General features: G+C 43.9%; 1 protein-coding gene across 2 annotated transcripts in view; it reads right to left on the bottom strand.

Moving 5' to 3' along the window:
* The window catches only part of LOC117060658 (histone-arginine methyltransferase CARM1-like), a 41691-nt gene that overhangs the window by 4082 nt on the left and 22205 nt on the right, over nucleotides 1–15404 (bottom strand). For both annotated transcript variants that reach the window (XM_033173069.1, XM_033173068.1), the window contains 6 exons: nucleotides 13190–13367; nucleotides 10696–10786; nucleotides 4402–4483; nucleotides 1812–1897; nucleotides 1249–1338; nucleotides 74–211 (listed from right to left, as the gene is read on the bottom strand). In XM_033173069.1, the coding sequence (XP_033028960.1) occupies nucleotides 74–211; nucleotides 1249–1338; nucleotides 1812–1897; nucleotides 4402–4483; nucleotides 10696–10786; nucleotides 13190–13367 (665 nt within the window). The remainder of the gene's footprint in view (nucleotides 1–73; nucleotides 212–1248; nucleotides 1339–1811; nucleotides 1898–4401; nucleotides 4484–10695; nucleotides 10787–13189; nucleotides 13368–15404) is intronic.

The raw sequence follows: 15404 nt of genomic DNA, 5'->3' as shown, positions 1-15404 counted from the left end.
CTAATCTTCTCCCACACAGCGCTTCAGAAACTCTTTTGCCAGCAAGGCAATTTGCCTGTGCTTTGCTACTTACCTTTTATTCGCCACAAACAGGACTTTCCCTGAAAGAGTTTCCCCTTCTTTGGCAAAGAGAGGAGTTTGGAGAAGGCAGCGGACTTGATACCAGTGAGTCAGAGGCTCCGTGGGGGCAGTTGAGAGCCAAACAGTCACCCTGGAAAGAAGAAATCCAGTAAAGAGACAAACATTTATTAGTGCATTGAATTTCTATCTGAAGATCACAGGGCTGTTTGCAACACGAAAGCACAAAATGAGAACACAAAGTACATAATAAAACAGAAACAGAAACAAACCAATCACCCCTCCCTCCCACAAGCACATTTAAAAGGCCATAGGTATTTTATTCATTTATTAAATTTGCATCAAGAAGGCAGACCTAGTACATCTGCAAAACAGCTTCAGAGAAGACCAAGACAAAGGTGCTCACATCCCAAATTCTTGGTCCATGAACACAGCAGCTTCCCTTCATGGATGGAGAGATGCACTCAGAGAAGACTGTGGAAAAAACCCTTTTGGGAGCACAACGCTTTTCTGTGCACAAAGCAAAAAGTTTAAGGATCCAAGCCAATTTTATTCTCCCAGGCTTCTGCAAACTTCAGCTCAATCTGGTTTTATCCAGCCCCTAGGGTGTTCATGTGTTTTACTGCTTCTGCTGTTTTAATTTAACCCCCCCCCATTTTTGACACATTGTTTCAATTATTTTAATTGGTGGCCACACTGAGAGCCTATGGCTGAAAGGCATGATGTAATTTAAAAACCAAAAAGGCCAACCTTATGCATTGCAGTTCTATTACCTGACTACATAATATGGGCAGGGTTGAAAAACCACCACCCAGGCTGCTCATCTGTGTGGTGAAGGTGGAGGTGCCCTTCTATTACTGGTTTGTTTTTGAGGCGCTATACATCACGTTCACACATTCAAGTGACAAAAACCCAACACATGAGTGGCTTTTTCATGCAAAGTCTGTTTTCTACAGATGGGGCCCTCCTGCAAACATAACACGGTGAGATCCCTCCATGGGAATCTGACTATCTCTAAAACAAAGATGTATAAAATGAACTTGTTCCTCCATGTAATAGGCAAGAGAAGAACTTGAACAAGGTTCCAAATTTGGCCAAACTGAAAGGGTCATTTCCCTCTAAAGTGAAGTTCCAAAGTAACTTTTGGGAGCAAAGAAGAAGAATACGTACAGCGAGCCGACAAATGCCACATCAAACCAGAAGGCCAAACCATGGATTAGCCCAGACTGCATCATTTGGAAAACAAAGGGGATTTCCACTCTGTGGGAGAAGAAAGTTGCCAGTGTGACATTTGAAATCCATTATTACAAGTTACAAATATCACCAGTCATTTAGACACCAGTCCGCTAAGCACAATACATTTACCAGAAATAAAGTAGAATAGTTTTTTATCCAAGATAATTTTATTATAACAAAATCTACCTAGATACTCAATTATTATACCGTACTTTGGATTTCATTTTATTTACTAGGGTTAGGGTTATATTGGCAGATGTCATTACACTTAAAACAATAAAAACTTCACGCAAAGTTATATTTTACCCTAAAAACTGTGCTTAGTCGACTGCAGCAATTCACAAGGCTAAAATGCCATTAAGGGTTAGAGGCTTAAAATACCCTGAATGGGTTCCGCACACACACACGGCGAAGTCCCTTGCTTGCTCGTAAGCGGAAAAGAGTAGAAAGAAACAATTATTTGACATGGAAAGGCAGGATTCTTTCCAGACACTTACCTATGTAAATCTTCTTCTTCTGCGTCTGTAAAATTGACCGTGTACTTCACTGTCCGGGCCATTAAAATTCTTATGTCAAATGTATCCTGAGGGTTGAAGAGGAGAAAAAGAGAATCAGACCCCTGCTCTCATCTGGTGCTGCAGGTTTACAAAACAGGAAATCCCTCCTCCCACAATACAGTAATATACCTTCTCTTGGTCCCTTTAATATGCTATTTTAGTTGTTCCTATCTCTGTTAAAAGAAATATGTGCCACATACACATTGCTTATATGTGGAACCCGGAGGGATTTCTATATCGAGGGGGCATTTCTGACCTTCATACCACCCCCAGTTAATGCTTTAGGAAAGCCTGTGCTTTTTCGGGGGGGGATGTAGGGGTACGCACACCACTAAACATTTTTGTGAATCTTTGTACTTTTGTCCATTTACTGCGATTTGAACTATAAAATGGTGATTTTCTTGAGTCAAAGAGAGTACCCCTAAACACTTTTAAGGGAAGAAAGCAGTGAACAATGCAGGACCGACTCCGTCAGGGAAAGCCAACATGGTGCCCTCCAGCTGTTGTTGGGGCTCCCATCATCCCTGACTCCTGGTTCTGCTAACTGGGGCTGGTGGGAGTGGAGGAAGCTGTGAATTTAAGTTTCCTTCCTTCCACTTACAAACAACCCACAAAACCTGCTCATGGTTATGCACCAGTCAATGGGATAATATTTGCCTCAGAACAACTCCAAACAGACTTTTACATTTCTGTTTGCTCAGATGCTCTCAGAAAAAATTACTTTGCTGTGATCAAAATAATGACCAGCTAATTCATGGGTAGGCAAACTAAGGCCCGGGGGCTGGATCCGGCCCAATCGCCTTCTCAATCCGGCCCACGGATGGTCCGGGAATCAGTGTGTTTTTACATGAGTAGAATGTGTCCCACCATTTAAAATGCATCTCTGGGTTATTTGTGGGGCATAGGAATTCGTTCATATTTTTTTCCAAAATATATTCCGGCCCCCCACAAGGTCTGAGGGACAGTGGACCGGCCCCCTGCTGAAAAAGGTTGCTGACCCCTGAGCTAATTAATAAATTACAAGGTATGACCCATTCGCTGGTGTTGACCTTAAGGGAAAGCAAAGCAAAAACAAACATGTGACTTGCAGCTATGTTCTACATGGATGCCACCTCTGTTCTATAACATTATTGTTACTGCTATTGTTATTATTATTATTATTAGCTGCCAGAGACTGGCTGGATGAGGAAGAGTGGGGGCTGCCTCCCATCCAAGAGCCGCCCAGGGAGGACACAGAAGAAGAAGAAGAAGAAGAAGACTTAGACCCCGGGTCATGGTGGTGGGATACTGGGGAGCAGCCTGGGGAAGGGAGGAGCTGGAGGTGCTAGAAGTCGGGGGTCTGAGCGATCAAGGGAGATCCTTCCAGGACAGGGCTAGAGGTTGAGAGTCACAGTGTGAGCACAGACTCAGGCAGAGAAGAGTCAGAGGTTGCCCTGCTATCCTGCAGCAGGACAGTCCCAGTCCGGCTGGCTCTCCTCCCAGCCTGACACTCCAGTCGAGGAGAGTCCTGCACGTTGCTTAACAACAGGCAAGACAAGCCCAGAGGAGGAGCTCACACTTCGACGCAGCCTTTGTCTGCTGGGGAGGGATCTGGAGTAAGAAAGACTAGAAGGGGAAGGGGGGGGGCAGTGGTCCATTTCAGCCATATCTCAAGCGGACTGAGTTGAGCCTAAGTAACTCTGCTGTGCTGTTATTTTCTGTTAAGAAAAAGCTAATTGCCTTCCATGCCTCACAGTCTTTCCTGCCCTGTGGTCAACCTGGGCTCGCTTGACAGCTCCTTGACTCTTGAAAGACCTGCATTGGCTCCCAGTACGTTTCTGAGCACCATTCAAAGTGTTGGTGCTGACCTTGAAAGCCCTAAACGGCCTCGGTCCAGTAGACCTGAAGGAGGTTCAGCCTGGACACTGAGGTCCAGCTCTGAGGGTCTTCTGGCGGTTCCCTCCCTGCGAGAAGCCAAATTACAGGGAACCAGGCAGAGGGCCTTCTCGGTGGTGGCACCCGCCTTGCGGAACGCCCTCCCATCAGATGTCAAAGAAATAAACTATCTGACGTTTAGAAGATATCTGAAGGCCGCCCTGTTTAGGGAAGTTTTTAATGACTGATGTTTTAATGTATTTTTAATCTCCTGTTGGAAGCCGCCCAGAGTGGCTGGGGAAACCCGGCCGGATGGGCAGGGTATAGATAATAAATTATCATCATCATCACTGACATTAACCCACATGTCACCCCAGGTCCTAGGGTGGAGTTAAACATTACAAAACACAAACAGTTTAAAACAACTTACAATTACAGAAATAAGGTGGGTCCTACAAATATACGCCCCTAGTGTCAAAATCCTGGGCGACGAGGCGCCCCTTCCACATTCACCAGATGCTACGTAATGAAGGGGCCAGATGCAGCTCCATGGGGAGGCCGTTCTGCAACTTAGGGACGCCCCCCCAGACCCCAGACCCTGAGTTCCTGAAGGTGGAGGAACAGCGTGTGGGAGGAGGGCAAAGTAAAAAGAGAGAGGAAATAAAAAATGACTTACTACAATAGGTTGCCTAAAGTATTCATCTACAGCTGCATTGCGGAGACTGGACAGATTGACTCCATAAAAACACTGCTGGTACCTAGAAGAAATAACGCAGTTGTAAAGGAAAGAAAATGGTACAGAGAAATCTCTATAAGCTGCATGTAACAGCCACAGAGCCATGCACACTCTTCACACCACCTATGAAGCCTGGTCAAAGCATATTTTTTGATATGCAAAGATACTGTCTTTCCATTCAGCTAACCTCTTCAAATAGCATGCAGCTTGTGGGTTATTCATTGTGTACTGGATTAATGAGCTCAGCAAACAACGGTGAGCTATTGCTGCTTAATTCTCCCAGGGAAGAGCCCTCCGTGCTGGAAGCCTTTGAAAAACCAGCGCCCCACATGAGGGCAGCACACACAGCTGAAGAAACCCAACAGACCATAGAACTCCCCACGACTGTCGCTATCATATAACTATTTCCCAAGGCCCCAAGAGTGACCAGTTTTTGAGGCCCAACTAACTTCAAACAGGAATTGACGATCGAGAGGAAGAACTTGAAATTTGTATGCATTCATCAGTCTTAAGCAACACAACAGCAAATGTCATCAAGATGCAAACCTTGTGTTTCGAAGCAAACTCTGATTTAAAGAAGTGGCTGGGAGCTCAGAAATTGGAGCCCTGACTGAAAGGCTGTCGAGCAATGGAAGGTGGGCTAAGCCAGGGGTCTTGGAAGGTGACACAGGGGGTCTGTGCCCCTCTTGGCTGATAAAATTCAGCAGAGAGGAGATGTCTGTCTGGGCGAAGGAGGTGGTCAATGTCCCTTGACAAGAGCGGGAGCTTCCTACCTGTTTGAAGGGGGTAGTGATAAGACCACTCCTTAAGAACCCCTCCCTATACAGTATTCTGAAAACCTATGCAACTACCGACCATTGCCAACCTCCCATTTGGGGCAAGGTTCCTGTCTGCTGGTTGCTGATCAACTGCATGCAAAGCGGCCCAGACCCTGCGCTTTTCACCAGAGACCCTTCTCAGTGTCCCCCCTCTCCGAGAGGATGGCAACACGAGAACGGACCTTTTTGGCTCCCTGTTTGTGGAATGCTCTCACCAGAGAGGTTCACCTGGCACTATCATTACATGTCTTTAGGTGCCACATGAAAAATTCCTCTTTTTGGCCATTAAACAGCCTGTGACATTTTAAATGTGGAAGGATTGCTATTATGAAATTTTCTGTGATTGTTCTGTTGTTGTTGTTGTTGTTGTTATGCCATGTAAATTATGTTTTTGATGTTGTACACTGCCCTGGGATCCTTGGGTAAAGGGCAGTATATATCGGTAGATTGAAATAATAATAATAATAATAATAATAATAATAATAATAATAATAACAGCTACTGATGTACATCACGCAGCTAAGAAGGATTTAAAGGGAGCTGGTTGTGCTGTAAGAATCCAAAATACAAAAGGGGAAAAACACAGCCTAAGCCTGGTTTGGAGAACCTGCCATTCTTGCCTTTCTGTCGCGAGGCTTGAAGTGATGTGGTGGCAGAGAGAGAGATGCTGCGTGAAAGACAGCAAAAGCACATTGTAGCATCATCCTGCAGTGCTGCCAAACACTTGGTCCCTGGTCCCTGGCGGACTTTCAGGGGCAAAAGCAAAGGCAAAGGGTTCCCCATTCCCGCTGGTCTCGGCCACTTTTCCACAGTCAAATCAAGCAGCAAACAACCGGTCAAACATACTTCAATACGTAAGTCAAACGCATGCCAGACATCCAACCAGGCAGTGCATGAAGGATGTCCAGAAATTATATCCAGAAAGGAAAGGAAAGCAGCTCCTAGAAGACATCTAAGCCAACATTGTTGTCTTAAAAACAGATCTGCCCACTTGTGGCATTGAAAACCTGGTGCCTTGGACATTTCCAGTCACCACTCAGTGCAAAAGAGCAGAATATAGGGAGGCGCCGAGTGCCAGGAATCATCACTGCACGGCCCTAAGACTTCTGGAGAAATATTTAACTCAAATCTGATCTCCATTGTCTTCAATGGATAAGAAATTATAACATACCTGGGATTTCAAAAAACAAAACAAAACCCCCATTGGGGTAAACAAATGTTGCTGTGGAAATCACCAGAAGTGCAAATTCACCACGTGGTGTCGTCCGGTGACACCACTTTCTGAAAGATTTAGCAAAAGTTGGTACAACATATAGCTCTGTCCCAAACCTGGCAAAATGGAGCAGTATGGCTAAAATCAGGTGAAACTCAATAGACTCCAGATAATCTTAGAATCATAGAACCAAAGAGCTGGAAGGGACCCCCAAGGGTCATCCAGTCCAACCCCCTGCAATGCAGGCATCTCAACTAAAGCATCCAAGACAGGCGGCCACCCAAACCTCAGAATTAATAGCTAAGGAGGTTTCAGCAGCCTTTATTTACATCAGGCCATTCTCCTTTGGGGTTTTTTTTTTTTGCAAAAAAACACAATTTCCCTGCAAACCCACATTTTCTACGTTTCAGTTTGGTACCCCTCCTGCAAATTGTCCAAATCTCGTTCTGACTTTGTAACTAGACACGTAGATAGTATCATGGCTTTCATTGGCTTTCTGAAAACTAATGGAGTAAGGGCTTTCTGACTTTGTTTCTTTACTTATAAAATGCATGTCTCATTACTGTCTGGTAGCTACAAATGCCTAATACAGTGGACCCTCGGGTTTGCCGCTTGCGCATGTGCAGAAGCACTCTCTGGCACTGCATGCGTGTGCAGAAGCAGCCCTCCGGTTACGAAATTTTCAGGATACGGCCAGACCTCAGGAATGGATCCTGTTTGTAAGTGGAGGTACCACTGTACTGTACATCAATGTAAGTTATTTTCCTTAAGGGCAAGAGTAAGAAGATTTCATCCCTGCCAGTATAAATGTTAAGAACATACTCAAAAAGCAGGCAAAACCAATGAAGTCTCTCTCACTTTCTTACAAAACCTTTACTTGTTTAAAAACCCCCTGTGAAATCCAAGTCTCACATTTTCTCCAGCTGAAGACCCAAAGGCCACAAGACGGCACAATGCATTGATACTTCCAGAGAGGCTTCTAATCTGCCAAAGCTTACAATGAAACTGTTGTGCTTCTGCCTCAGACTGCTCATTAGGATTACGAAGCATGAACTATCGCTATGCAACAAATATCTGGGTTGCTTCTTTGGCTTGCTGGGACACAGAAACGGTGCACACACAAAACGACAAAACGATGGGCTGGCACCATTCCATTTCAGCTTATCCTTGTTATTACAGGAACAGGAAATAGAAAGAATGATAACAATGGAGAAAAACAGCTCATACGGAAGACTAGATTTGCAAACCCCCCAGTGCAGAAAACAAGCTTTGAGTATAAATAAGTCCAAGTTGGGTCTATGAAGGTGCAGCCACACGGTGGTGCTGAAACCAACAGATCAGGTTCAACTCCACAAATGACGTATCCTTCAGCGGTCTGTGTCCTCTTCTGCCAGTGGACACAGCAATTGGCATCCGAGGCCGCTGCAAGCTCTAAGTGCCCATGGCTTCCTCCTCCCACAAGGAAGCCCTGCTTGTCTGCACTACTATGGGATGGCCACCAAAGGTAAGCAACATGCACACAGCAGGAGTCATCTCTGGAGCTTGCCTGCACATGTCATAGTCTAGTTTAGTGAACAAGCAAGCAAGGAGTCTGCCTCTCGGATGCATCCAGAAGCAAATGTCAGTTTGAATGAACATAAAATTCAATCCCCAAATCCAAATTAAAGCAGCACTTTATAGGTCAACCAAAATGCCACAAAACAGTGTGAAAGATTTCAAGTTCTCCAGAAATCTTCATCAGGCTACATGTTAAAACACACACACACACACACACACACACACGGCAAGAAGAGAGGGGAAAGAAAAGATGATGGGCAACCCACCAGAGTCTGCTGAGAGGAGGTAACCGTCCTTCAAAATGAGGCTCCTTTAGATGCTACACAGGTGAGAGGCTGCTGCCTCAAGGCTTCTTGGCAAGGAGAAACGTGTGTTTGCCCACCTGCAATTCTTCTCCCCTCTTCTTCCCCCTTGGTTCTTTTTTCTTTTTTGTGACATTTTGTTGGCCCAACAGAGACAGTCATACCTCTGGTTACGTCCGCTGCAGATTGTGTTTTTGCGGGTTGCGAACGCGGCAAACCCGGAAGTGTTTACTTCCGGGTTTTGCTGCACGCACATGTGCAGAAGTGTTCCGCGTGGTCTGTGCAGTTTGCGCATGCGCAGAAGCGCAATATTGCCACCCAGGATGTGGACTTTTGGGGGTGCGAACAGCACTCCGGAACGGATCATGTCTGCAACCTGAGTGGTACTGTCATAATATGGGATTTGGATTGTTTCCTATGCACCAGCATGACTGCCTTTACTTTTTGCATAAAATAAGAATATTCTCGTTCCAATTCCATGTATTACTTAAGCATGAATGGTTCAAAGCAGGAATGACAAATACTCGTCTCCATGTAGGATAGCCACGGCGTCTCCCAGATGTTGTTGGATTCCAGTTTCCATGACCCCTGGCCATTGGCCAAGCTGGCAGGACGGGTGGTCCAACAATATCTGGAGGGCCATCGGTTCCTCACCACACAAGCCGGATTTCAAAACCCCGTGGATTAGCATTGCACAAATCACAACCTCTCTTCTGATGGAGCAAACTCAAATATGAACAATTCAACCATATCCTCAGGTAGAAATGGAAGAAAAATCTGCATGATCTAATAATAAACAAATCAGTGGTTCAATTCATTTTACAGCAGCTTTTGGTTCCATCTGCATTAGCCTGTTGTGTTTTCCATTACAAGGAAAAGTGCAAGAAATGGGGAATTGCAAAGCAGAAAGTGGGCAACCAATGTATACGGAGGTCACAGAGGATATTCCTATTGCATTCTCACTAGATTTCACAAGCAATATGAAGCTCTCGCCACTGTGCATCTTCGCTACAGCCCTCCTTGTAATGTCTGATTTAAAACAACATTTTAGATGATGCCAGTGCATGGCATATTGCCTCAAACTCCTGCCTCCCCCCCCCCCCAGTATTACATAATAGGTTGGGAAAGAGGAACAATGTACAGTGCGATGGCACACAGAGTTAAATTAGATCTTATGGTATGGGAAAGGGGAGGAAATATTAGGTCAAATCTCAGATCATGTTGTGATTGTTACCCTGACTTAATTCTCAGGTATCCCCTAATACAAATCCAAAAGGCCGTGTCACGGAAGAGAGAAGTGTCATCATGAGAACGTGAGCAAGGCACACTTAGTTCTGTGACAATGTAAGCGATGTGGCCACATCCACCCAGTCCTCAATTTGAGCCAGGATGCAACCCCAAGATCTTCTGATCCCAGCCCCGAATCCTTTTCAATCTCAGGAATCAGTGTTGCTGAGATGAGGACATATAAGTAACATGAAGCCCTAAGACAGGGATCCCCAGCTGATCCTGGAAGAGTGCAGGATCCTTATCGTGTACAAAAAGTTATGTATGGGGGAAAAGCTTTAAAACTCTGTGCAATCCTCCCCCCCCCCCCAAAAAAAGCTCAACAACTTTGGGCAATCCACCCACCCCACGCACGCTCCTCCTCCCTCCAATGACAATGGTAAGATCACAGCCAGTTTCTTTATACTGGGAGTAGATCGCAGGCTCTTGGGAGTTGGACGTGCCTGCCCTAAGGCATCCTGGACACCACAGGATGGCAACTCTAACCCCAACACTGCCTTGGCCAGTTCTGAGATTCCTTTTTGCTTGATGGTAGCATACTTGCCCATCGACGGCTGCATCATACTGATGCCAAGCCCTTCTGGCCACCACTTGAATACAGGACAAAGAGTTCTCTCATCACATCTGTCTCCCTGCTTGGAGCAGGACTGCATGGGAGCGTGTCTCCTGTTGTAGACGACAGGCAGCTTATTTGCAGAGATAATCTCATTGCATGAAGCCATTCTCTCTCCTAGACAGGTCCTGCCTCTGCCCCGTAATGAAAAAGCCATCAAGTGAAGAGCCACCACACGGCAAATGCTTCAAAGTGCCAAGCCACCACATGATAACAGTTATCAATGCACAAATGCGAATCAGCTGTAAGCGCCACAGTTGCAGATCAACAAAACAGAAATGGGTTAGGAAATAAGGAAATTTCTTTTGACAGATACAATTCACCACTGCATTGGGATCCCAAGAAGCAGTTTCATTTTGAGACCTCTGTTATGCTGCAGAGCAAAAGACATTTTCCTTTCCTTTCCTTTTTTTTTTTTTTTGAAAAAAGTGAAATAATCATTACCAAAAATTGGCTCTGGAGTAGTGTTCCATGTAGAGCTGTTCATCGGAAAAAGGAGCCAAATGAATGTCACTAAATGTTGGAAACATCATTCCTAGTGAACAAAAGATAATATACAGTAGCAAAGTTCAAATCTTCTGTGTAGCCCTACTTAAACATTTGTTGGAAACATCCAGTAATCATCCACTCTCCATCTCAAACAGTTTATCTCTTTATCATTCCGGAGTGGATAATAATTTATGCTCTAATTCTTGATCACATTTCAGTAAGTCCATTAACAACAATAAATAACTTCAGACAGCAAGTCAAATATGCTGCCATGAGTGATCAAACCGTGCAGTTTTTAACTCATTTGTGATTAGGTATTTAAATAATTTCTTCCTTAAAATCAAAGGCAATATTATATCCTCATTCATCTTCTACAGCTGGAGGAAAAGGACAATATTTCTGAACAACTATCTACAGACTCAACGTATAATTGTTAATACATTGCCACTAAACAAACCATCAACAGTTTCAGATACTCACTAAACATACTTCAAGGCTGACAATATAAAGGAACTGGTAATGATGCTGTGTGTTTATCAAGGATATCAAAAGACTGCAAAACATTTTACAAACCTTATGCCCATTTCACAGACTATCTAATGCAAAACACACAAGCATGAGCACATTAGCCTACAGACTTGTACTGCAAACAGAGAAGGACAAGGATTCAGTCATCCATACCTCCATTAAATAAGGTCTTAACCTACCCAACAACTATGGAAATAAGTCCGGATAATACATTTTTATAAGTGAATTGGTTAAAACAAGTGCACCTGGCAATGCAGAAATGAACTAGCCTATGAAGGAGATGCAGGAAATGTATAGGAAATTATACTTCTACTTAATGAATAATCCAATGTTAGCTAGGAGGAAAATTGTTCCATTTCTGCAAACACAGTTTGAGATGGGGAGTAGCATTGTCATAAGGCAATGCCGTTGTAAAGAATGTAGAGATTACAGACTGAAATCCTAAAACTCTTTACTCCCAAGTAGTCACTGAATTCAGTATTCATTTAGAGTAAATTGTTTCATGATAGCAATCTCACAGTGCATAGATTTAAAATGCTTTATAAACAGAAATCATTAACCAAGGGGAGCACAGCTCCATTGCATTTATATCATGAACAAAAAAGATTTAACATTAGTACAAAGTGCACTGCCATTAAAGCAGGATTTGAATCAGAAGCACAGAGATCAGGAACTAAACGTCTATTACAATAAGAAACTAACTTTTAAAGCAGCAAAATATACCACCATAGGAGGACAAAGAACTGACAGACTTGACCCTCGTACCTACGGGACCGCCTCTCCTGGTATGCCCTGCGGAGGACCTTAAGGTTCACAAATAACAATACTTTGGAGTTCCCGAGCCACAAGGTGGTTAGATTGGTCTCAACTAGGGCCAGGGCCTTTTCAGTAGTGGCCCCGACTTGGTGGGACGCTCTGTCACAAGAGACCAGGGCCCTGCGGGATTTGACATCTTTCCAAGGGGCCTGCAAGATGGAGCAGCTGTTCTGCCTGGCCTTTGGTTTGGACTCAGCTTGACCCTTATGTTTCCTCCCCTTATGGTTTTGATTTATGGGCTACTACTAAAATGAGGCTGCATTTTAAATTGTATTTTAACACGTATTTTAATTAACTGTTTTTTCTTTTTCTTTTACGTTTTATTGTAATTTTATTGGTGTTAGCTGCCCTGAGCCCGGTTCTGGCCGGGGAGTGCGGGGTATAAATAAAATTTATTATTATTATTATTATTATTATTATTATTATTATTATTATTATTATTTAAATATTTAGACTAAGAGAGATATTTGCTGCATCGTGAGGAAGACTTGGCATTAAGTCAAACATCTTGCCAGACTTTCCTATTCCATGCTGCAACCAACAGTTTTGTTTTTGCAAAATCAAGACATAATTGTCCAGACATTCTCTACAAAGCATTCTAAACAAGTGCTCTGTAGAGAAGCCCCTGCTGCCTTGAAGCGCATTTAAATGGGCTGTAAATTTCCCCCATCCTGTCATTTCCCTAGTCCAGATGCTCCCCAGGATGAAAACTGTTTTAGAATGAAATCATCTTGAAAGTTTCAGAGTGAGAGGCTTGCTTCTAATATAAATTCAGCTGTTTCTTAGTGGACTTGAGACAGGGTTTCTCTCTAGCAGTCCAAGACTGTATGTGGAGACAAAAGTGAAAACAGAACTCCTTGGCGGTGCATGGTCTCATCTGCAGATTATTGCACTGTGGAGGATATAAGGCATAAATCGAGAAGGAATCGGGAACATGAAATATGGCAGAAAGAGACTAACACGAGCTCTGACAGTGGTGATGGCCGGGGGGGGGGGGGGGGTTGTATCCCAAAGACCCTACAAAATCACCACTACTCTGATCCAAGTTGGTAAATGCTTCCTTTTCTCCAGATCTCCAGTTCGCTCCTGGGGAACACAGACTCACCATTTGACTTCAGCCACTTCTTGGAGTGGAGGTAACTTTCCAGCATTCTCTCGTTGAACAGCATATAACCCATTGGCTCAGAAACAATGACGTCGACATTCTCAGGCAGGGAGATTTCCTCAATTTTCCCCGTCAAAACGCTGATCTTATCAGAGAGATTGTTACTTTGTACTAGAATCTGTAATGAGGAGGCATAAAAAACCCCAAACTACATTAGCTTCTTTCATCCATAAATAATACGTATTTATTAAATAGATTCATTTGATTTACATCCCACCCAAAGGAGCTCAGGATAACAAACAAGTGAAAAGGCGATAAAAACAATTCCAATACAGATGTAGATAGGAAAGGATCTCAACCTAAAAGGATGGTTGGAGGAGGAAGGTCTTCTGTAGGCCTCCAAAAGACAACAGGCGGCACGTGTCGAATATTCAAGAGGAGGAATTTCAAAAGGCAGGTGCCACAGTACTGAAGACCCTGAAGAAAGGACATTCAGCTACGATGGCACCTGCAGAAGTCTCTCACCTGCAGAATGCCGTGACCAATTGAATGCTAACAGAAGCAGAGCTAGCATCATCTGTGTACTGATGACACCTCCCCCAAATCTCCCAGCATTTGAAATTAGGCAGGCGCCAGGCACATTTTGCACCTATGAGCCCCTTGAGACCAAGTGAAGATGCCCAGGTGCCAGGATGGTGCCTGACGCCTCCACCATCTGGAGGTGCACCCCTGGGGAACCTTGGATCTAGACTGTTTCCACACACTAACAAGACATCCTGTTGAATTCTATCCGTTATACTTTATCTACACAATCCAAACGGATGCCAGGAATCAAAAAGTCATATTAAAAAATAAGACTTTCGAGCCGTCTTGTCCAAAAATGGCAACCAGGCATTCCGTTTAGGCGACCGTAACCTTGGTTTAAGGAGCCGTTTGGCACCTAGCTTATATATCTGAGTTTCTAACACTCAAATCTCCTAATATGAGGGGCCATCAAGTAGGCAAATTCAGAAGATCTGTAGAAGCCCACACAAAGAATGCCTCAAGCCACCTTTGTAGCCGAGTTTCCTTCCACAGCTGCTAAAAACAAATACAACGTTGATGTTGTAGTTTATCTGTTTTGATCATTTCTTGTTTTATGTTGTACATTGGCTGGAAGACTGGGATAATAAGTGACTAATTAATATAAAAAACAAACAAACCACTACCTATTATTATTATTTTTATTCTTATTATTTCTTACCTGCCCTTAACCAGAATTTCCAGAGCAGGATCTATTTTACTGGCAGACAGAGAAGCACTGAAACAGTTTGATCACATGCCTGACCTTAAGCAGGCAAAATTCAACAGATTTCAGTTTAAAATACTCAACTTTTTGAGGATTATGATTGCAGCCGAGTAACTTGCTGAAACAAGGCCACAGACTTTTAAAGAATTCGCTTGGGATGAGGGAAACAAACTAGAAAATCTCATCAGATGTTGAAATGCAGAGGCTGGAAAAATATTGCTTTTTGTAGTGCTTCATAAAGCAGCTAGAAAATGGTTATTTTATCTGGCATGACGACGCACTTGGAACTGTTAATCCTATGACTGCCAGATGGCCCACCCAAGGACTATGGTGGTACGCCGACCCTCCGACCCTCCTCTTTCTCTTGGGATGTAGCTCAATGTGGGCCGTTTCTGGTGTACACAGCTGGCAATTTTAGTGGACTTACAAACAAATCTTGAACTTTCCCAACTGGTGTTGAAGGAGTTGGCCCATGCCGAAAATGGCTTCTACTACCTGATCTTGCGAGCTTCTAGTAATTGTGATTGTCCTGAGCAATGATCCTCCATCATTTTCACTGTTGTTCAATAGAAATAAAACACATAGCAACCATAAAGGGCATTGACTGGGTGCAGTACATTGCACCACACAATCCCTGACGGAGTGGTCCTTAGCTACCTGAAGGAGCACCATCTCTTGAACAAATATGCCCGTGGCCTAAAGTCAGAGACTCTCTTCTGGGAGCTCCTATAATCTGGGGGGCAGATAGGGGGTGACTAGGAAGTACCAGTTTCCCATGATGTGTGAACCAAAAAAACTATGGTTAAGCGTTTCCAACTATGCTAGGATATGAAACTGGCTTTAAAATTGGCTTAGGAATCCTGGGTTGTGTAAAAGCCATAAACCATAATAGCTCCTCTTTCGCACACAATAGGAAGCCATGCTTTA

This window comes from Lacerta agilis, chromosome 16 (genome assembly GCF_009819535.1).
Source record: "Lacerta agilis isolate rLacAgi1 chromosome 16, rLacAgi1.pri, whole genome shotgun sequence".
Lineage (NCBI taxonomy): Eukaryota > Metazoa > Chordata > Lepidosauria > Squamata > Lacertidae > Lacerta > Lacerta agilis.
This window is presented reverse-complemented; position numbering and strand designations above follow the sequence as displayed.